We start from the raw sequence: 22,789 nt of genomic DNA, 5'->3' as shown, positions 1-22,789 counted from the left end.
GGCAACAATGAAAGACTGCATTTCTGTGAGAACAGGAGTCGCGCTGAGCTGACAGATGGTGGAGGTGGCGGGGGATGGATATACCGCTCCCCCACCCCCAACAACCGCCAGTATTTAGTGGATGGTCCTCAACCGCAGTGGAGCAAAACATGGAAGACAAACAGGAGCAGACAACAATGGGTACCATGAGCACAAGGATAGTGCACCGGAAAGCTACATTACCCTGTAGGCGCTTAAGATAGTTAAGGTCATCCTTTGTGACACTTGTAGAAGGTGCTTAATGGCAAGACCCCAGGCTTGAAGTTTTCGTTGGCATATCGGACGTCTCAGCAGTTTTGTACACATAGGAAATGAGGGTTAGGCTTACATTGGCAATGGACCTCATAGGACAATGTTATGCAATTGAAAATCAGAAAGCTATTCATTAGGTGCTTTCTAAAATACCATTGTGTGGCAGCTGCCCAAAGACTCACTTTAAATATTAAGTAGCTCAAGTACATTCTAAAATTAAATCCAGTCTTCGGGAAGTAGTTATGCAGTGTGAGTTAGGGTTTAATGTGTAGTGTGACTAAGCTGTTTGGACAGTGTGTGCACCATTCCCGAACTTTGTATACTTTACTCCATGTTATCTTTGGGCTGAGTGTTTGTACCGTACTGTTCGTATTGCCAGCATGTGTAGATTTCACGTTTTGAGAAGTAGTTAACTTTTCTTTTTTTTTTATTTCAGAATGCCCTAAGGGCATCTAATTATGATTCCTCAATATTATTTTATTCTGCACCAAATTCCCATTCTAGTAATTTGGGAACCCCAATTTGTATCCATGGACTGGCGTACTGTGCCCCCACCGAAATATCACCTTAGTAGTTGAGCATGACGATCAGTCACCTTACCTGTGCAGAATCCATGACAGTGGTAATTAACTGCTCCAATGTCTATTATTAATCAACACCTTATTTCTCATAGTTTGAAACACAAACCTAATATTGTTGTAGTTTTGCTGGAACGAGCGTGTGGCGAGGTGACAGGTAAAGAAGCGCACACCTACGCATTGATTTGCTAGGTACGTTTCTATAATACATTCACTAAACAAATGTGTGACCATATTAACACCTTAACTAAAATAATGTCTGGAAAACATCTTTATTGGAATGTAAAAGCATTGAAGACATCCAGTGAAAACCATTCCATCACAGCTACGTGGTCCATAATTGTCAGTGGATCTTCTTATAATTTGGAGTAATTCAGTTTGATTGTGTTACATTGAAAACATTGCGTGGCCGCATATTAGCACATTGGGGTTGTTAATGGCCTTCACCAAGGCAACTAGAAGGCTTGCAATGCATTCAATTACTACTGATATTGACTATATTCCAAACATTCTGACTCCGGAACAGGGGAGTTGCTAGGTCTGGAAAAGACCCGGGGCTAAGCTGATGTCGGTACTGTTGGGACTGGGGGCTAGCTAGTCTTTTGGCTGTAGCTCCTGAGATTCTATCCTGGGCTACAACCAAAAGATCAGGGGCTATAGCCCTCTTAGCTCCCCCCTAGCAACGCCCCTGCTCCGGAAGCAGACAGGCAAGCAACAGAAAGCACTTCACATCAATCAGAAAACATTCTGACTCCGGAAGCAGACGGGCAAGCAACAGAAAGCACTTCACATCAATCAGAAAACATTCTGACTCCGGAAGCAGACGGGCAAGCAACAGAAAGCACTTCACATCAATCAGAAAAGAGAAAAGGAGTTTTCTTTCACTGCAGCTTCAATGTGACAAACAATTTAGCGGACTAGATGAATGCTTAAGCTTTCGTAAAAAGTAAAGATTCATTTTTACAATACACGTAATGCATGTGCATGCTAAAAGCGTTCCAGTTCAACATAGTCTACGTTTAAACTGCTCACTTTTTTAAACTGCTCACTTTTTGAAGCCAATCTGGTTATTGACCTTTCTCCAATTTATGGCCGGAGGCAAATTTTGGGGTTGCTAACACCTGTTAATGACCCCACCCTGGGTCTATAAGGCTCCAGTGTATCATTACAGAAGAAGTGGCATTGCCTGGTGACACGGTCTGTGTCAAGGAGAATCATGATTTTAATTTGGCAAAGCCCGTAATGATGGTTAACATGGATTTAATTAAAGGAGAGAGACACCAGCAGTTCCGGAGGACCCCGACATCAAACGAAAAAAATGGAATTTGCAGCACAGTTTACACATTTATGATTGCTTTTCCCGTATTTTCTCCTTTCAGCATTCCCATGAACGCTGCAGGCATGTTTTCAAAGCCCTTAGTGATGTGTTCTCTGTACTTGAGCTTTCCCTGTGTAAAAACAAAAGAAAGCAACATTACTAGTTCTGCGTCTTATGGGGTTACACAATGAAACATTCTAGTGTCGTACAGCATAAGCAGCTCCAGAGGACTCCGCAGGTCAAAGGGCTCCAGATGTAAATGTTGCAGATCTGTCAGATAGCAGGGTTCAGAAACCATGGCTGCTTGGGAACCACTTTCAGAGATTGGTTTGGTTTCCTTCTGGCTGTAAAAAAAGATCCAGGACCTCACGATTAAAGCGAAGGAGGTGGGGAGGGGCAAGAAGTCTCAATTGGGCTGGGGATACAGGTTCATGGGGGCAGGCAAATGACTGCCCCAGTGAAATCTATTTCAGAAACACATCATGTTGTCCACAGGGGTGGGCGACACAGACGGAGTTCGCTCCACAGAAAATGTGGCAAATTATGGGCAAAATTGTCCAAGTTTGCCAATTTAACCCATGGACCGAAATGTTATGTGTTGTGTTTTTTCACACTCGTAATTTCATCCTCCCTCCCCCCTCCCAATTTCACGTTTCAAGGTCTTCAAAACAATTCAGGCAAAAAGAAAAACATTTTGGGGGGGAAAAAACATTTTGAAAACGCTTTACCACCAGCAAATGTGTGTTTTCCCCCCAAAACTTCGTTTGGAGCTACTAAACATTTCAGGAAAAAACCTGAAAGAAAAACTGCTGCTAATTTAGTCCCTCCCTAGTTATCACAGCTTTAAATATGTATTTATTGGTAGGTTTTTATGAAGCCAACACACTATTACCTGAGTGGTTCGGGGGACTGGGTGGGGATGAGGTCTGAAGCATAATACTGGGGCTTCTTATCAAGCTGATTTTACTTTTCAGGACACAGAGCCTGATTCTCATCTCAGGAGAAAATGAGTGTAGAAAGGAGACATTCTCCCCTCCAGTTTTCAGCAACCCCTTTCTGAGGTGGGTGGAACGAGTGTTGATGTTGTGTTATCCAGATGTAAAAGCTGAATAAAATCTGTCTTTATGAGACCACCATGTGCATCAGTTACATTGCAAGCATTTCTAAAAAGTCTGACACTTTTCTTATTTACGAAACTAAACGGTCCTTGACATTTTCGTAAATCAGAAAAGTTGCACTGCAGATGAAAACATTCCTACATTATAGAGGAAAAAGTGTGTAGTAGATGTTAACAACTGATAAAATATGGCACCCAACTCCTTTTTTACATGAAAAACTAGGGTGTTTGAAAGGAGAAGCCCCTTGCAGTGCAGGCCCTGCATGCATGGTGCTAGGGATGTTGTCAAGCCGTAAACCAGGCATATGCAAAAGTCGAGGTTTGGATGCCAGGCTGACAGATTCTCACTAACAAAAGAATATGGTGCTTTTAAGGAAAGCGTTCTTCCTTCATAGAAGAACACTTTTCTATTTTTGCATGCACCACAGAATTGTGCCCGCAATATATTTGCAGCAGGCATGCTTTCTTTAAATGTCACAGTAGCAGGAGCTCTCACTCAAACTGCTTTTTAATTTTCAAACACCAGTACCAGCACTTCTAAGCAGATCTTCACAACTTTAAATGTGATCATGATAGCACTTCTCAGATGGGCTGTTTTGATATTGGTGTGATACCATTTGTCAGAGGTGCGGCTTTATTTTTCATGGGAAAGTATCAGAATTTCTCTGGAGAAAGAAAATGGGTTTAGACTTCGTGCTTGTGGTGCTACTGCAAACCATTGTATTCACTAACCTACAAATATTTTAAAGCTATATACATGCACGTGAGCCTAGGTCATCACATCTAAACACTTCGCCCCTTTTTAAAATCAAACTGCATTTGTCTACCCATAATAACATTTTATTTTTTTATTGTACATTTGGTTATACAATACAACCTTAAGCACTTTCAACAGATGAAGTACATTACAATAAACAATCGCTTTATCCCCATTCGTATAAAAAAGGAAGAAGCGTTAAAATTGAGAACAGCTATTGCAATGCCATAATCTCAAATTATAACCTTACTACAATACAGTTTTCCTTGATGTCATACAAGTGGTCAATTGAATAGTACATAGTTTTAACAATTAAGAGCCATTCTCCATCTTATTTCGTTCCATTTTCCATACATCAAAAGCTACATTGCACACTACCAATAAACTGGCTCCCATTCGTAGAGTCCAGAATTGGTCTCCTTGGATATTCTGCATATCATGTACAAGCACATTGTATCCTTTGTGACATTGCCCAGACAGCTGAATACACCGCGTTAATATATGCCTAGCAGATTCTATCTTCAGCTGGCAAAGTCTACATATTCTCCTGTCTCTCCGGATTCCACACCAGGCCCCTGTGTATTCATATGTGGGAAGTATGTTGAAGCGAAGATAGCTCATGAATCTATGCACTTCTTTGTTACAAAGCTTAACAGTATAAGTGCAGGGTTAATTATGTAGCAAACCCTGCCTGCTGTATTCAAGATATCTATGTTTATTGCTAAGCTGGGCAATGCAGTTAGCCCTATCCCAAACGTGTGTTTTGGTTTTTAGTTTAGTGTATATTTTCGGGCCATTTGTACTTAAGGGAGAGTCTATGATAACCCCAAACCCTAAATTGAGGTTATTAAAATGGTCATGTGCACTTTTCCTAAGTGCACCTAAGAAGATATTTGGGTTAGGGGGTTGTAAACCTCCAGGAAAAAGGCCAGCTAAAGTCAGGCCAGTGTCGGGAGCCAGTACTCAGGGCTATGTATAGTCTACATCAGACACACCAGTTTGCTCTTAATGACTAATGAAATGAAATATTCTATTTATATTGCACTCGTACACAAGTGTTTCAGAGCGCAAAACTGTATTCTCAGTTCAAGGTGGAGGGCTTCCACAGGGACCGACCTGGGTACACCACCAATATTGTTCCAAGTATTTTTCCCTCCAGTCTTTCCAACCATCCTATATGGTGTTGAATTCCAGCCCACATAGCAGACCTGGAGTTATACTGGAAGTGTAGATGGTAAGAAGCCCCTCGATATTACGCCCTCCATGTGTGGAAATATATCTTCTAATGGCCCCCCATTTCTTCAAAGCTTTCCCACTAGTATGTTCCTTGTAGGCCATTTGGGTGGGGGTAGTGTAGATTGGAAAGCCCAAATGTGTATATTTCTCTACCACGTCGGGTCGAGTTGCACCCAATTTCCATACAAAAGATGTTCTGCTTCTCCGTCCCAATACCATTACTTTAGTCTTGCCAGCATTTATGGCAAGGTGGTTGGCAGTGGCATAACTCTGAAGGGCATTGATGAGTCGTTGGAGCAAATTTGCGTATGATCCATGAGGACTGTATCGTCCGCATACATCAGCCACAGAACCGGCACGATTCCAATTTTAGGTGGAAAATTACGAGTTCTCAGGACTTCATCTAGATCGGAGACGTAGAGATTATATAGTAGTGGTGCCAAACCACAGCCTTTTTGAGGCCAATATTTACTTTTGAATCGGCTGAGGTATTCCCCTCTTGATTTAGCTGAATAGACACTAGTATCGTGGTATAAGGCTGTGATGAACCATAGCAAAGCTGGGTCAAAACCCCATTTCCTATGTTTTTCCCAGAGTAGTGGCCATGAAATCGTATCGAAGGCTCTAGAAAAGTCCACATAGCACAGATATAAGTTCCTCTTTTTTGAGTTCATCTCAGAAGCAAAATATTGCAAACCGCATGTACTCCATACTATGCTGTGGGACTTCCTGAATCCTGTCTGGTATTTAATCGGTGGTTTGAATCTGCCCAAAACAGTAGTCGCTTCAATAGTAGGGAGGCAAATGAGCTGGAATCTAGCATCACTCGCAGCCTAGAATTAGAGGGGTGTAACTGGTCTTTTTTTTGTGGATTAGTATCAATACCGATTTAGTCCAGCTTTTTGGGAGGGTGCATGTGCGTATGATTTCCCAAAAGCCGCGTTCCAAAACCTGGGCCCAATAAACCAGGTTTGTTGTATATACTATATTAGGAACTCTGTCAGGGCCAGGGGCTCTAGATGAATGCATACTCTTTATAATCATCTTTATATCTAGAGTGTCAAATGTCAGTTTTAGTGTGCTCTCTGCCAGTTTAATCAAAGACTCTACCTGCAATTTATCGTTGCAAAAAAGGGATTTAATGTATGTCAACCATGTCGTTTCAGTAATGGGGTTTAGTTCTTCCATCCACTGCTCCGCCATACTTCTACAGTAGTGCGCCCAGAATTTACCACCATCGTTAGCATGTAACATTTTATAAACATATTTTTCCAATTTGCACCATTGCATACTAGTCTTATGTTGGTCGAATCCAGTTTTTGTGCTTGGTCATGAGCAGAGTCAGGGCAGCTCCTTGTTCCGCATAGGTCATGTTTAGATTTCTTTTTATAGTGGCCCGGTCTCTGTGCAATCATTTTTTCTCATCATAAATGACCACCTCAAAAAGGGCCTCTAGGGGGGGGGGGGGGCGATTCCTGGGCATTGTCCTGCACTTGAGTCCAACAATAGTGCTCATGTCCCAATCATAGTATGCCAGTAAGTTTACCATCCATTTGTGTCCCCGTAGCGCATATGACTAATCTGTCCATGTTTGCCTGGGACCATAACAGTCTGTTACCCTGACGGTTAAAACAAATTCCCTGGCATACATACATTTTTCTGGACTTGCCACTTCCCAGATGGAAGGACCAACTCAGTAAACTAGGTGTATTGGGGACGTAAAAGACTGAGCTGCGATATTTGGTACTACTTACACTTAGTCCAAACAAGACGATGTTTTCCCATTTGACCAGGTAGTAGTTAATGGTGCCCCATCTCTCCCTTTGGTATTTAAGCAGATTCAGTCATGAGCATCCACGCAGCTGCCCCAACCCGAGATTTTGTTAATTTTGATTTGCCCAATTATATGTGCCTCCTAGGTAATCCGTTTCTCGTGATGTGATTTGCAATTGATACTTTCATTTAAGTCCCCAGCCACAATTATGGGGCTTTCGGGGTAAAGCTCAGACCAATGATATATATATATATGGGATACATTACTCACCGTAATCGTATTTCTGATGCTTGTATCTGCTTAGTTTCACATGCTGTGCATAGGCCGACATCTAGTGGAAGCTGCGGAGTATTACAGTTTGTTTTTCGAAACTCGAAAATGGGCGTCGACACAGGCGTGCCAGTAATACTATCCCTAGTGTGACGTCCACTGTACCCAAGATCCCTCACGCGTCTAGGATCCTCAGATTGTATTTTTTCTGACATGAGGAAGCATGAGGAGTAGCGCGAGTACAGATAATCCAAGCAGATAGACAGAAAGGTAAGACTTCAAGCAATCATGCGCCTTCTCTCGGAGGGGAGGAAGGGTGGTTCGCATGTGAATCTAAGCAGATACAAGCATCAGAAATACGATTACGGTGAGTAATGTATCCCTTCTGAGGCTTGTGGAATCTGCTTAGATCACATGCTGTGCATAGATTAGCGAGCAGTACCAGAAGAAGGAGGAGGAGGTGGGATGTGAGAAGGGTCATGAGCAAACAGGTGTTTTAGAACCGCTTGTCCCACTTGTGTATCTGTCTTGGAATGAGTGTCAATGCAGTAATGCTGAGTAAAAGTGTGAATAGAGCTCCAAGTAGCTGCTTTGCAAATGGTGTCGAGGGGAACATTTGCAATGAAAGCCAGAGTGGCCCCAATGCCTCTAGTAGAGTGGGCCCTTGGCGTAAAAGGCAGAGTTTTTTCAGAAAGAGAGTAACAAGGCTGTATACAGTTGATAATCCACTTCGAGATAGCGCCTTTAGAGACGCGATCTCCCTCTCTGCCTGTAGCTACGGAGACAAACAGTTGATCTGTTTTCCTTAGCGGTCTGGTTTTATTTACATAGTAGAGGACCGCCCTACGCACATCTTGGGTGTGTAGTTTCACCTCAGCCGAGCTTTGCGGGGTCTGGAAGAAAGCCGGAAGCTCGATGGACTGGTTTACATGGAACTTTGATATAAATTTAGGTGAGAACCTAGGGTGTGTGCGTAAAACCAGTTTGTCTTTGTGGATACTAAAGAAAGGATCCTGCACTGACAGAGCCTGAATTTCACTGACCCTTCTTATAGAGGTAATGGCTACTAAGAAGGCCGTTTTTATAAGTCAGGTGTTTGAGACTACTTTTATGCATGGGTTCGAAAGGGGGGCCCATGAGCTTAGCTAACACCACATTAAGGTCCCATCCTGGCGGTGGGTTCGAAATAGGAGGGTGAAGTCTCTTTACTCCTTCCATGAAGGCTTTAACTACTGGTACTTTCCACCACGACACCTTGTTATGGGATGTGGTGTAAGCCGAGAGGGCTGCCAGGTGTACTTTCAGAGAGTTAAAAACCAATCCTGCATCCAGCAGGTGGAGCATGTATGTCACAACGTTGGAAGGAGTGCAATCAACAGGGTTGATTTGTTTATTCTGGCACCAAATAACGAATCTCTTCCACTTGTCAAAGTAACAGTGCCTTGTGTTTGGTTTCCTGGATTCTTTTAGGATGTTCATACACCTCTGTGGTAAATTGAGATGTCCAAACTCTATGACCTCAGGAGCCATGCTGCCAGGTTCATTGAGTTGGGTTGCTGGTGCACTGTTTGACCTTGTCGCTGGGACAGTAGGTTGTACCAGGCTGGAAGTTTGATGGGCTCGCACACCGCCATCCTGCGTAGGTGTGGAAACCATGGTTGTCTCGCCCACATGGGAGCAACTAGGATGAGCGTCATCGATTCCTTGTTCATCTTGTACACCACCTTCCTGATGAGAGGAGTTGGTGGAAAAGCGTACGCAAACATCCCTGACCAGTTCATCCACAGGGCGTTCCCTTGGGAGTCTGGCTGGGGGAACCTGGATGCAAATCCTGGGCATTGTTTGTTTTCGCTTGTGGCGAATAAGTCTATAGTGGGGAAACCCCACCGAGAGAAGAGATCTTCTACGATCTCTCTGTGAAGGACCCATTCGTGTTCTTCTGGGAGGGAGTCTCTGCTTAGAGCATCCGCTAGGGAATTGAGCTCCCCTGGAACATGTTGCGATGACAGGAAGATGTTCCGTCTGAGTGCCCATATCCAGATTTTCTGGGCAAGCTTGGACAGATTTGGCGAACAAGTCCCTCCTTGCTTGTTCAGATAGAACATGGCTGTTGTGCTGTCCGTCCGGATCTGCACCGACAAGTTTAGTAGATGGGGCTCGAACGCCCGAAGCGCTCGGAATACCGCCAGAAGCTCTAGCAGGTTGATGTGGTTCTTGGCTACTGAGTGAGACCAGAGACCCTGAGCTGTGTGGTGGAGATGGTGAGCTCCCCACCCAGTCAGGCATGCATCTGTAGTCACCACTGCCTGTACTTCGGGATCGTAAAAGGGTTTTCCCCTTGCGAGATTCTCCCTTGTCCACCAGTGTAGGCTTTGTACAAGTGTTGGCGAAACGACCACTAGATCGTCCCACTGACCACTTGCCTGAGACCACTGTTTGGCCAACCATTCCTGCATGGGACGCATGCGCAGTCGCGCGTGGGGGACCAGGTAAATGCATGACGCCATCATGCCCAGTAACCGCATTGCTTTGCGTACCGTTATTTGTTGACCGGACTGATAATGTGGAATTTGCAGTAGTATATTCCGAATTCTCTCTTCCGAAGGGAAGGTCAACCCTTTCTGAGTATCTAGAATTGCTCCTAGGAACTGTTTTGAGGTGCTTGGCACCAGGCTTGACTTCTTCTCGTTGATTGAGAAGCCTAATTCGTGGAGGAGGTCGATAGTCCTTTGAATGTTTGTCCTGCAAATTCCTGGGGTTTCCCCCGTTATGAGCCAGTCGTCCAGATAAGGGTACACTGGGATTGCCTCCCTGCGTAGGTGTGCAGCTGCCACCGCCAGTACCTTGGTGAACACCCTTGGTGCTGAAGCTATCCCGAAGGGCAGTACCTTGAATTGGTAGTGGCGACTGTCCACCTTGAAGCGCAAGTACTTTCTGTGCGCCGGGAGCATGGAAATATGAAAATAAGCATCTTTCATATCCAAGGTTGCCATGTAATCCCCCTTTTTTAGGAGGGGGATTACCTCTTGTAGCGTGGTCATAGGGAATTTTTGGGGCTTGAAATACTTGTTGGCAGGCCGTAAGTCCAATACTGGGCGCATTGTCAAATCTTTCTTTGGCACAAGGAAGTAAGTTGAATAGATACCCTTGTTTACCTGGTGTCCTGGGACGAGTTCTATCGCGTCCTTTTCTAGCAGAATGGCGATCTCCTTGAGAAGGATCTTCTGATGTTCTAAGGAGTGTATCTTTTGTCGTGGAGGATGGTTCCGGGGACGCTGCAGTAATTCTATACAATATCCTGTGGACACTGTTGACAGCACCCATCTGTCTGAGGTGATCCCTTCCCAAGCCTGGGTGAAGTTGGAAATGCGTCCCCCTACTGGGGTTGCGTGAGAAGGGACCCTGAACTGAGCGTCACTGCTTTGGTGGAGGTGTGCCACCTCCCTTGTTGGGGCTGCCTCTGCCTCTCCCACGACCTCTCTTGTTACCCCTGCCGTAACTTTGGGTAGACTGCTGGCTGTTGTTCCACTGTGTACCCTGTCCCTGGGCATAGTTGCCTCTTTGTGAATTTTGGCCGCGTGGGCGACGAAAATTACTGTTCCCCCTCTGGTTAGGGGGTTTGTTGGTTAGTTGGCCAAGGGATTTCAGTGTTTCGTATTCGTCCTTGGCGTTTTTCAGTGCGTCTTCGACCGCTTTCCCAAACAATAGATCGGGTTCCACCGGCTTGTCTATTAATGAAGCCTGAGTTTCTGTTTTGAACCCCGACTGCCGTAACCACGCATGTCTTTTGATAACAGTACCTTCTGCTATCAATCTCCCTGCGTTGTCCGCGGCTTCGAAAGTTGCTTTCAATATGCAACCAGACACGGCTCTCCCTTCTGCCGAGATCCGAGCCAATTGGCCCTTTAACGGTTCAGGAGCAGAGGCTATGAGTGCCGCAACCTCTTCCCATTGATGGCAGTTGTAGCTGGCCAACAGGGTGGTGGAGTTAGCAATCCTTGCTTGGTAGGCGGACGTTGAGGCTACCTTCCTGCCAAACCCGTAAAGTTTCTTGCTCTCCTTGTCGGGAGGAGCTTCTGACGAAGATAAGGGTGTTCCAGCCCTCTTCCGAGTGTTGGTAACAAATAGGGAGTCTGGTTTAAGATGTCCTCTTATATAGAGAGGGTCAGACTGGGCTGCCCGGAAAAGTTTTTCGACCCTGGGGTTGACTGCTCTGGTGAGGTTTGGGTTCACCAGGGACGGATCTATTCTTCGTTGGATGGATTTAAGGATAGGGATGGTCTGAGCGACCGGCCTCCTCTCTCCCACCAACTCTTCTGCAAAGTCCCTTTCCTCCTGTACACCGTGGGTGTCGATGTGAAAATGTTCTGCCGCGCGAGCGAGAACCTCATTAAGGAGGGGCTGGTTATCGACTGGTGAGTCGGTAACTGGGGCTTCGTTCTCTACCGGGGAATCTACTCTGTAAATTTCCTGCTCATCTTCTCCCTCCTCCTGGTCCTCATCATCCGCCTAGTATTCCGTCCCGGTTTGTTCCTCCATAATTTCAAACTCCTGGTCCCCCTCAGGGAAAGGCTCTCCTTGGTACCTGGGGTGTGGAGTAGAGGATGGAGTAGAGTAAGGCTGCACCTCGAAGGGTTCAGGTCTTTCGAACCGGGCCTTTTTACTTAGGGGGATAGGATCAGTGGAACCTGAGGGTGTGGCCCCCTGAGGGTCATACGAGAGGAAATGCTCTGGATTCTTGTCGTAAAAATCAGCCAAGGAAGACATCCTTGACATGACCCTGTCTATGTCTTCACTGGACCATTCTTTGGAACAGGGGATGACTTTAGTAGGCAATTTAGGGGACTTATCAAGGGTACCCTTGCTGGATGTTGATCTCTCAGTAGACTTGTATTTGTCTGTCTGCTTAGGGGGGAAGGATGGTCTTACAGGAGTGGAAGAATGTGCTTTCCGCTGTTTCCCCCCTCCCCGTGCGTGGAAAAATGTTTTCCCTGTCCCTTGGAGGCCCCAGAGACTTTCGACGCATGGCGTCGAGGATCGGGAGAGGTATCTGTGTTTTTCGAGCGTGGGGCCTCGCTGGTGTTAACTGCGGGCTCCGTCTCTTGGAGCGCGGCCTGGGGGTGGAAGTCGTCTTCGTACTCCGACGATCGAACTTCCGTTAGTCTAGGGAGCGAGGCACTCTTGGCAAGAGTGGATGATTGCCTTGCGTCATGAGGCGATCTCGATCGAGAGCGCCCAGAGGACACCGAGTCGGACCGTTCTATCTGTGCCTCTTTCTGAGAAGTCGACGTAGTCGAGGTTCGGTTGGACTTAGTGTGCTTAGTGTTTGTAGGGTGTGTAGCGCTTGCGTCGCCGGGGGTCTTCCCCATAGCCGCCCTGCCGGACGACCTTCCGAGGTCGGGGACCTGCGCTCGGCTGTCTTTCGACGCCGTAATGCCCTCGCCGTCCGAAAGTACAGCGTCGCTGCCATCGCTGAAGGCGCCCTCCGCTGCCATGGCCGCCTGCCTGGCGTGGTGGGCCCAACGCTTTGTCGAACGGTCCTTAAGTGTCTTAGGTTTAAACCTACTACACGCTCTGCAGTTCGCTTCGGGGTGGTCCCTCGGCAAGCAGAGATTGCACGTGGCGTGCCTGTCGACCCAAGGGTATTTGCGGTTGCACTTGGGGCAGAATTGGAAAGGGGTACCCTCCATACGCACCTTGAGGCAGCGGGCTGGTAAGTGTAGGAAATATATAAGTGTACTTATATACCAAGAGTGAAGAGTATGTACCACCCCCCACTCTCCCTACTTGCAGGGCCGAGGCCAGCGGCCTACTAGGCCCGGGCCGAGGCCAGCGGCCTTCCGAGGCCCAGATCCGTCGTGCAGCAGCCGACGGTCGATGTCTTCTCCAGCCGTCGTCGAGTGTGGAGGGTCGACGTTGGGGTGGGGAAGGATGTCAATAAAGAATTATAAATTTCAATTATTAGCAAAAGTATGGCTAAGGCCAGGGGACTCCGCAAGATGCTTCCGACCAGTATGGCGGAAAAAAACAATCTGAGGATCCTAGATGCGTGAGGGATCTTGGGTACAGTGGACGTCACACTAGGGATAGTATTACTGGCACGCCTGTGTCGACGCCCATTTTCGAGTTTCGAAAAACAAACTGTAATACTCCGCAGCTTCCACTAGATGTCGGCCTATGCACAGCATGTGATCTAAGCAGATTCCACAAGCCTCAGAAATATATATATATATATATATATATATATATATATATATATATGTGTGTGTTTGTGTGTGTTGGTGTGTGTGTTTGTGTGTGTTGGTGTGTGTGTGTGTGTTGGTGTGTGTGTGTTGGTGTGTGTGTTGGTGTGTGTGTTGGTGTGTGTGTGCGTTGGTGTGTGTTGGTGTGTGTGTGTGTGTGTGTGTGTGTGTGTGTTTTCTCATTCCCGGGGGGGGGCACACACTTTTATAATGAGTATTCTTCTACTCTCGCATTCCGGATTATGTATGCTCATTGGCTGGGTAGGATTAGCAGACATGCACAAGACATTATAACCATCAATCTGAAAACCATCAAGTAGCCAAGTCTCTTGTATAAAAACATCACTTGATAATAGCAATGATAGACCACTCGAATTTGACAAGGAGTTAAAGCCTTGAGTGTTCCACAAAACCCAATTGGTGTTTCGAAAGTTGCTCTTGGGGGTGGATCACATTAGTATTTCCAGGATACATTCTATAGCACTGCAGTGGTCGTCTTAGAACTTGTCTTCGGGTTAGAAGCCAACAAACTGGATCTCTCATTTGCTATGTTCATTTTAAGTTTGCTTGGTCGATTGTCTTCAAATTGAGTCAATCTTTGCTCCTCGTTACCTATAGACGCAGTCTGTTTCCTACATACAGTGAGCTGAAAGCCCATTCTTTGAAACGCTGAGTGGAGAGTGCTGGTCCGGTGGAGCTTGGAGAGTGGATTTCTAATGTAATTTTTTCCGGCCCATTGGTTTTTAGCCAGCTGTCAAACGGACCCTGTAGGTTCACTTCTCTCAAGGAGAAATCTTTTCTTTAATGCAGCACAAACACTAGGAAATAGCCTGCAAAAACCAGAAGGATGTCTTTCCAGGAGTTGTGTGCTTCACAGGGCTTCCCATAGAAGCACATACTCTCATATGTCTGGTGAAAAACTCAGGTGTGAACATGGACAAATATTGATAGTTGGTAACTGCACTTAGGGCCTCATTCCAAGTTTGCTAGTATCCTGGCAGTAAATCTGACAGGATACCGGCGAACGCACCTACCGTTTCTGCCACCTGATATCCCAGTAATACCAGGATATTACAGGCGGCGGAAGCACTAGTAAATCCCCATTCCATTCCATGACGGTCTGCTGGTATTTTCAAAAATACCTGCTGTTTTATGCCATTGGGGGCCCTAGTTACCTCCAGCTTTTGTCTGGAGGCAAGTCAGGTTACCCCCACCGTCATTACTGCTGGTCCGGTAAAGTGCCAATATATGTAAATGCCGGCCCTTTTTTACCAGACCGGTAGGGCCATAATAGGCCCTTAGTCTTTGCCATTTGCCTATCTGTGTTTTGTATGGTAATATTAATAATTGCTATAGTATACCCACCTTCCGAATCCTACACTGAAGTTCAGCAATGCACAAGGTGCCTTGGTGTCTCGTTCTGCACAGTCAAAGGAACTGGAAAGCTTGGTGGGTGCAGGGGTGGGCGATGGGCCTGTGGTCTTTCATGGGGCGCTCTGACAGAAGAGAGTAAGGGCAGGTTCACAAACAGTATTTTTGGAGGAGCTTTCTTTAGGTGGTGGTAAATGTTAGGCAAGATTTGGAGCAGTACTCTTTGGGTGCACTACAACAACCTTGACCTCCTGGCAACAGGAACCCAACCTTTGGTATAAGTCTGGACTACACATGTTGGTAGTGTGGCTGAGCAGCCATGCGTATCTCAATGTGAACAGTAGGGTGGTTACACAGAGATTCACAGTGACAAGTATCCAAATAAACACTTACACTCAAGATTTCTTGTTTAAACAATTATTAGTTTATTTAACAGTCATTGAATAAGCCTTCTTCATAAGGGGCAATATAATAGTAACACCCAAATACACTCCAGAATACACACTCTTAGTTTCTCTAAATCAGCAAATACCCACAGGCACTTCCTACACCCTCAGGTGACTTAAATAGGTAGGACACTGTCGACATTAATATATCACTGGTACATTTAGAGCAATACTAGGATGAGTGTTAAAGCAAAGAGATTTCATAATAAAACAAGAGTTCAAACAAATATTCTGTAGCAGGTAAGTACTTTTGAACCCCCAATGCAAAGTAAATTAACTCTTTCCTAGAGGGAAGGTAAGACACAAGCAGAGGAGAGAAGAGTCAGTCAGGGAGCCAGGTCAGCCAATGTCAATTGGGCAAAAGTCTAGGTGAACTGAAGCACTTCTTGCAGCTAAGTAAAAGTCTTGCACAATGTTTTAGAAGTCTTTGTAGAAAAAGTACACACAACATAGGGCCATAAGCTAGGAGGCTTGTGAGCGGTAGAGAAGATGCAAGCAACTCTACAGAAGCAACCAAGACAAGTCTCAAATGAGATCAAGTAAGGCTACAACAAGAGGGAAGTGCTCAGTACATTTGGTTAGAAGAAATGGTTCCAGCTGGCTTCTGTTCCTGTGCAGCTCTGTAGATCCTGTTGTTCCTGGGTCTGAGTCTTGGGGAGAAGAGGGAGGACTTCTGGGGACTCCTATACTGTAATGGGACAGTCAGCACAGCAGCAGGGCTTCACCAGGCAAACCAACGGTCCAGGAGTTGCAGCAGGTGTCTCTTCCAAGTTCTTCTTCGGATTCCTTCGTCCAGTGGTCGACTCTGCCTTCCAAGCCGAAAAGCCTTGCCTTTTTTCTGCAAGTTTCTCCCATTCATTCCAGCCTAGCTGTCAATCACACAGCAGGGTGGCTGTGCCAATCACCTTTGGGAGCATTCCTGCAACCAAGGGGATTGGGTTTCGGGCACCTCCCTCACTTCCTGCCCCTGCCAGACATGCTGGAGCCAGAGGCGGGCTTCACTCGCGAATCCCGCCAAAGACAAAGCAAACAAAGGTACCAAACCTGGTTTGGCAGGCAGAGTAAATCTCAAGAAGAGAAGGACCTTTGCAGCAAGAAATGGCGAAAAAAGAAGACTGGGCCATTTTGACAAAATGGGCACCCATGGGTGCTTCACTGTAGCTGCGAACGGAGCCCGCTATAAAAACACACAATGGTAGTAAAAAGTAAACCACTGCTACCAGCCATTAATTGTAGGAAGGGTAACATAAAAATGTTAAACGAGAAACTAGACAAAGGGGATACTAAATAACCCCTACAGCCCCCTATGGTAAGATAGTTTGTGCTGAGTCTAGAAAGTTACAAATTGTAAGTAAAGTCAATTTCACTTTACTGCTCTTGGAAACGGTAGTTTCACCAAGAGAAGGTATTTAAACCTTCGGGAAATCTGAAAGACTTCCCTGTGCCACTGCATTGAAAGTGCTGTGTGTCACAATGCAAATATGATGCCTATGGAGTTTGTCATACTCCAAAACCAAAAGAAACACTATGTTCAAATCACAGTAAAATACATGAGAATGGGAAAAAGGTCTCACTCTCTCCAGGTTGGAAATTGAAAAGTCCAAGAGTCCAGCAAAAGTGCTTGGGATCTCTAGGGTAGAGAGGAATTAGCACATTTCTGAGAATTCTCTTGCAGTAAATTAGAGCAGATGCAAATTCAGCACTCCACATATAACATGCATGTTTCATGGCTCTTATTTTGCACAGCTTTATTTTTTAGGAGGATATTTTATGTCAAATACTCAAAAGCCTCCAATCAACCAACCACTGGGTCACATTTGTCAGAGGAGCTTTTTCTGCCTTTCAACCTACCTTTCTCTTCCCTTCTTTAAAACTAAAGAAAAATAGAAAGAAAAGAGAAGAAAAGAAAGGACGGAGAGGAAGGGCAGTGGAAAGGAAGGGAGAAGAAAGGAAATAAAGGAGATAAGCAGAAATGTAAAAGGAAGGAAAGGTGGCATTGTACAAGGATGAAACATGTTCGCAACCTCCGTAAACCAACACCTTTGTAAACACGTGCAAAAAAAAGAGCACTTCTCGTGCGAGATTACCTCTGCCTAAAAATCAGTGTAGCCAAAAACATTCCCATCATCAGGAATGGTGCTAATGCATAGGAGCATGATGTGCTAAATATCACTGTGGCCTGGGCAGTATGATTCAAATCTAAGAGTACATTTCATTGGGACACCTGTGAAGCTGCCACGTCCCAGAACTCCATATGGACCAGCGAGACATTGCCGGATTGGCCTTCTGGGAATTCAGACCCACTTCCCTTCCATTGCCCTGGGATAATAACCACTTGCTTTATGGACCAACTCTACAGTGGCACTGCCATGTCCCGGAACTTGCAATGCTGCTTTCTTATAGGATTTGGTCTCATTAGTTGTTAACCTGTCAGTTTTAAGTTTCGCTCTAAGGGTTTATAGTGATAGCATCGAAAATAAACCATCAACATACTAAAGCATCTAATACAAACCATTGTCTGCCAAAGCATCGACAACCTATATTTTACATGTAAAAGTGCAATTCCATCTAATCCAGTCCATCGACAATATACATGGACTGGTTTCAATGGAAATGCACTTTTACATGTTAAAAAAGTAGCATTTCCATGCCTTTTTTGTAACTTTAAAACGTTACATGGTGCTGTCGAGTGCTGAAATTTCAGCACTGGCCAGCGCCTTCTAATGTTTTTAAGTATTGGCGGGTTCCCCCCCAGGCGTCCCCAACCCCCACGCCCGCCCCCCAACCCTAACCCTGGCCCTAATGTAACCCTTAAGCTAACCCTAGCCCCAACCCGAACCCTTATACATCCCTTAATCTAACCCTATCCCTAACCCTAATGTAACCCTTAAACTAACCCTAGCCCCTAACCCTAGTGTAACCCTTATGCTAACCCTAATGTAACCATTAATCTAACGCTAGCCCCAACCCTAACCCTAATGTAACCCTTAAGATAACCCTATCCCCAACCCTAACCCTAATATAACCCTTAATCTAACCCTATCCTTAACTCTAAGGTAACCCTTAAACTAACCCTAGCCCCTAACCCTAATGTAATCCTTAAAATAACCCTTATGTAACCCTTAATCTAACCCTAGCCACAACCCTAACCTGAATGTAACCCTTAAGATAGCCCTAACCCTAATATAACCCTTAATCTAACCCTATCCCTAACCCTAATGTAACCCTTATGCTAACCCTAATGTTACCCTTATGCTAACCTTAATGTTACCCTTAAGATAACCCTAGCCCCAACCCTAACCCTAATATAACCCCTAATCCTAACATTACATTTCGATGGATCCGTTGAATTTTATTAAACGAAATGGCCCTTAAAGGTTCACAGCCTCCTCCAAAAAGTTGTATTAAAGATAAGAGAGCATTCATAGGGTACTGCACCAGGGAACACCAGTATTGCACTGTGACAAGGATGTTAACAGTACCTTTATTAATTTTATTATTTAATTTGTATGAAGCACCACCTGCCCTTCGGCAACCCAGGATACCCCATCAATAGGAAAACCCAGAGTCCTTATTTATTGGTTCCTCTCTATCCCAGAGATGGTGGCATTGCTGTGCTACTTTCCACTGCTTGAGAGCAGAGGCTGACCTAAGCAAGAGAAAACTTTCAGGGACCAACCTCCAAGCGAACAATATTGAAGGTATTCCTTACAGAATATGGTTACATCACAGCAATATATAGCAGACATTTAGGAATAAGCAGTGACTCGATATTCTGACTTTTAAGCTTGGACACTTGCACTTGAAAGCCTATTGGGTGCTTTGGAAAAGATTCTGTATGGAAAAAGGGTATGTCTATTGGGCAATACATCAGTGCAGGATCTTACATGGCTCTTGCTTGTTTGTTTCCGCTGATGTCTGGTTTGCCTTGGTTGTGGGGTTTCCTGCTGTATTTGTGCTGTTTGTCTGGCTCCATCAGCTGGTATCTGGTTAACCTCTACTCTGGTGTCTCCAAAAGTGGACGGTCTCTCTGGTGTCATGATTAAATTACAGTTTTTGTTACTCAGAATATGTACTTAGAGTGTCATTAATTGCCCAAATGTTCTTTGGCTCGTTGCTTTTATTATGGTTGTTTAATTTTGCAATTTTGCTTCTGTTATGGTCTTTTGTTTAGCAAAATGAACATCAGTTCTAGGTTTATCCACTAGGGGTGCTACTTTTGCAACATGAAATGGGGCAAAACACGCATTTGTTGTAATTTAATACACCAGGGGCACCACTGTAGCAACTTTCAGGCACACGATTAGATGCCCCGTAAAACGTTGCCCTAGTTGTACCCCTTTGGCACCCCTACATTTCTATGGGGGACAGATAGACACGTTCAAAAATATATATTAGTTCACTTATAAAACCCACATTTCTTTAATATGGAGATAGAAATGTACGAGAAGCAGCTCTCACTATGTTCCGTAGGGAACCATTTAACTCATTACAAGTGCGCTGGTATGGTAAAAATGATGGTAATTCCGGCTCTGGCATTTTTGCCGGACTAGCATACTTCCAGTTTGCCAGTGGGGGCCACGGATCTCCCTGGCAGGCCTGACCTGCCGGGAGTTCAGGCTCCTACCAGCCAACAAATGCCTGTATCTACCGGTGATCCAATAAACCCCACCCCATGGATTCCTGTGGAACTCCATGGGAACGGGAACTTACCAGCACTCTGCCACCCAGAATATCCCCGGTACTACCAGGATATTGGGTGGCGGAGACAAGGTGCAGTTTCCCCGACAGTACTACCGGCAAACATATAACCAGGGGCTATATCTTACTAAATACAAAAGTCTTTAAGTATTTGCTAACATAACTTGATGGTTACATACATATTATGTTTTTCCCCTTAATCTTTTGTATGGTCACGAGCAGCAAAATAAACGGTATTCGGTCAAAAGACCTTTAAAAAAAAAAATATCCATTTATAAAGACCTCTCTTTGGCCTTTCTAAATCGAACTGTCACACCCCCAGCTGCACACGAGCGTGCGGCACAGCGCGTGAGTGTCGGGTAAGTGAAGAGGAGCTGTGTGTGTAAGCGTGCGTGTAATCAGTGTGTGTGTTGTGCTGGGAAGGGGGTAGGGAAAAGGGGGGATTCAGGGCCGTTAAACCCCCCTCCATTTAGAAATAAACGAGTGGGAGAGGGTCGGGCAGGGAAAGAGGGAATGTGTCATATTTTGCCATTTTAAAACCGACACAAACACGGCCAAAATAAATAAGTCTTTTTTGTGTTCGGTCTTTAAAATGCGGAAAAATGACCAAATAAACACATTTTAAACTTGAAATTGATTCCATGTATTGTGTCAGGTCTACTTAGAACAGAAATACATCCTTCAATCAATGGGATGCTGCTAAATGAACCGTCCTTAACTGGCGCGCTCTCTTCACGGGTGTGTGCAAAGCAGACTCACCTCCAAAACCCAGGTAATTAGCTGCCTCAAGCCTTCGTCATATCTCTTTTTCCAGCGATGGACGAGGAATCCTTCCATGCGCAGTTCTTTGGCCACTAAAGGGAACTGGACGTATGGGCCTGAATAGAGCAAATACACAGAAGTATTGGTAAAAGAATAACAATGTATAGACTGCATATAAAATAGTTTTAATCCATTTCACTAGGGATAGCATATGTCTTTGGAAAGTCACATGCTTTGAGAAAACATTTCCAGGAATTCTAAAAGGCAGACACATCCTTGCACAACACTCAATAAGTGAAAGAAATGAGCTAACCGACAACATATCAGTTTTGTCCCTGGCTAAAAAGCAGATTTGTCCCCAATTGTAATACTGTAATAGAGCTTAATTGCCTTATCTCGTTGCCTATTTATTGAGCCGCCGCTAACTAAACTAACTTTGCTAGAGTACTTGGCGGCTAAACTCCACCTATCTGGTGGCACGTGCTCCTCATGCAGCATCATCAACCAACCGGCTTCAATCACAACTCGTCCACAAATAGAGGACCTGCAAACAATCCTTCACTTCTCATGCACCCGGTGTTGGTCCGGAAATGCCCCCACACTTCTCCAATTTCGCAAATCTCTCAAAGCATGGCTCTTTCAACAACACCTGACCAAGCACTAATGACGTGTACACACCGATCTCACTAATTCCAATGGACGTACACACCGATCTCACAGTACTGCGCTACTGTTAAAAGATGCCAGCCCGAATGCCGGCTACCCACACTCTGTATAGCGCATTGCTGCTCTCGAGCAAGGTCTGCGCTTTAAACAATATTAAACAAAATTATGAAATAAATAAAATAATCAGCGAGAGGACCATTCTCTTGAATAAATGAGGGAGTTGGGACATTTCATGTTGGGAGCAGGATCCAGAGTGTTGGCAAGGCATCCATTGCCATGTTAACTTTAAATGTTCCTCTATTGGATATTTAAAGCAGCAGGCCAATATATAGGTATTGGGCACCCCTCATCGTACTTTCAATGGCCAATGTAATCTGATCAAGAATACATAAAGAGAAGACCACAAACCAAAGAGAGGCTAGTGAAAAGCAATGGTCTGTTCCTTTAGAAAGCATGGCAAAATGAGTTAAGTGGCGGTCTTTCATAGTGGGGCACTGGCTCTCTCTCCCTACATCCTTCCTTGTTCCGGCTGTAACAAAATGTCTACTGTTCTGAAGGATTACAGGGATGAGTAGTGAATAAAACTTCTACTCAGCCCCATGCTACTTCAAAACCAACAATGACCCCAATCATATATTTGATCCAGACACTTGCCTCTTTGGTAACTTCGGCCTGGGTCAAGCTACACTCTTCAGGGGAAAAGTAATCTAGCGTAAAAGCAGTACAAGCAATGTTTTTAAACAAGGTTCTGTACAAATATGATACTTTAATTAAACTAACAAATACACACATACTACCCGTGTAAGAGAAGATGCAGAATATTCAAACTTCGTAAAGAACGGGGGCACCCTGGGTCCAAAGGCAGGGGTGCATAAGCAACAATTTTAGCAGCAAAGTCAAGTTCACTGAAGATGTCTTTGAGACAGAGAATGTTACAACTCACTAGTGCCCCGGGCTTATCAGTATTTTGCAATGGATCAAATCAGCTTTGAGACATTTTGAGTCCGTTTTTCACAATGGCCAGTTGACTCAGCTTGAGATAGTCAGCTATGTATGAGGTGCCAGCCTGTAGCAGTGATTGACTAAACTCGGGTAAAGGACAGGCAATGGGTCCAGTCAGTGTCTAAAAAAAATGGGTCATGTCAACTTGAAGTGTGATGGGAAGCCATTTTACAGTGGGGATCGGCTCGAAAATAGCTGAAGTGCAGGAATGAGAGAGCTCATCAGCTAATCGAAAGGCAGTGAGTGTCAAAGGCAGCT

The 22,789-nt window shown here is 45.0% G+C and overlaps 1 protein-coding gene across 1 annotated transcript in view; it reads right to left on the bottom strand.

The window, feature by feature from the left end:
- Nucleotides 1–1,122: 1,122 nt before the first annotated feature.
- The window catches only part of PTGR1 (prostaglandin reductase 1), a 316,150-nt gene continuing 294,483 nt past the window's right edge, over nt 1,123–22,789 (bottom strand). The window contains exons 9-10 of the mRNA XM_069630845.1: nt 20,861–20,979; nt 1,123–2,317 (exon numbers count right to left, since the gene is read on the bottom strand). Coding sequence (XP_069486946.1) covers nt 2,207–2,317; nt 20,861–20,979 — 230 coding nt within the window. The 3' untranslated portion in view covers nt 1,123–2,206. The remainder of the gene's footprint in view (nt 2,318–20,860; nt 20,980–22,789) is intronic.

This window comes from Ambystoma mexicanum, chromosome 6q (assembly GCF_040938575.1).
Source record: "Ambystoma mexicanum isolate Mex_15411 chromosome 6q, UKY_AmexF1_1, whole genome shotgun sequence".
Lineage (NCBI taxonomy): Eukaryota > Metazoa > Chordata > Amphibia > Caudata > Ambystomatidae > Ambystoma > Ambystoma mexicanum.
The sequence above is the reverse complement of the archived record's forward strand: the minus strand, read 5'-3'. Positions and strand labels throughout refer to the sequence as shown.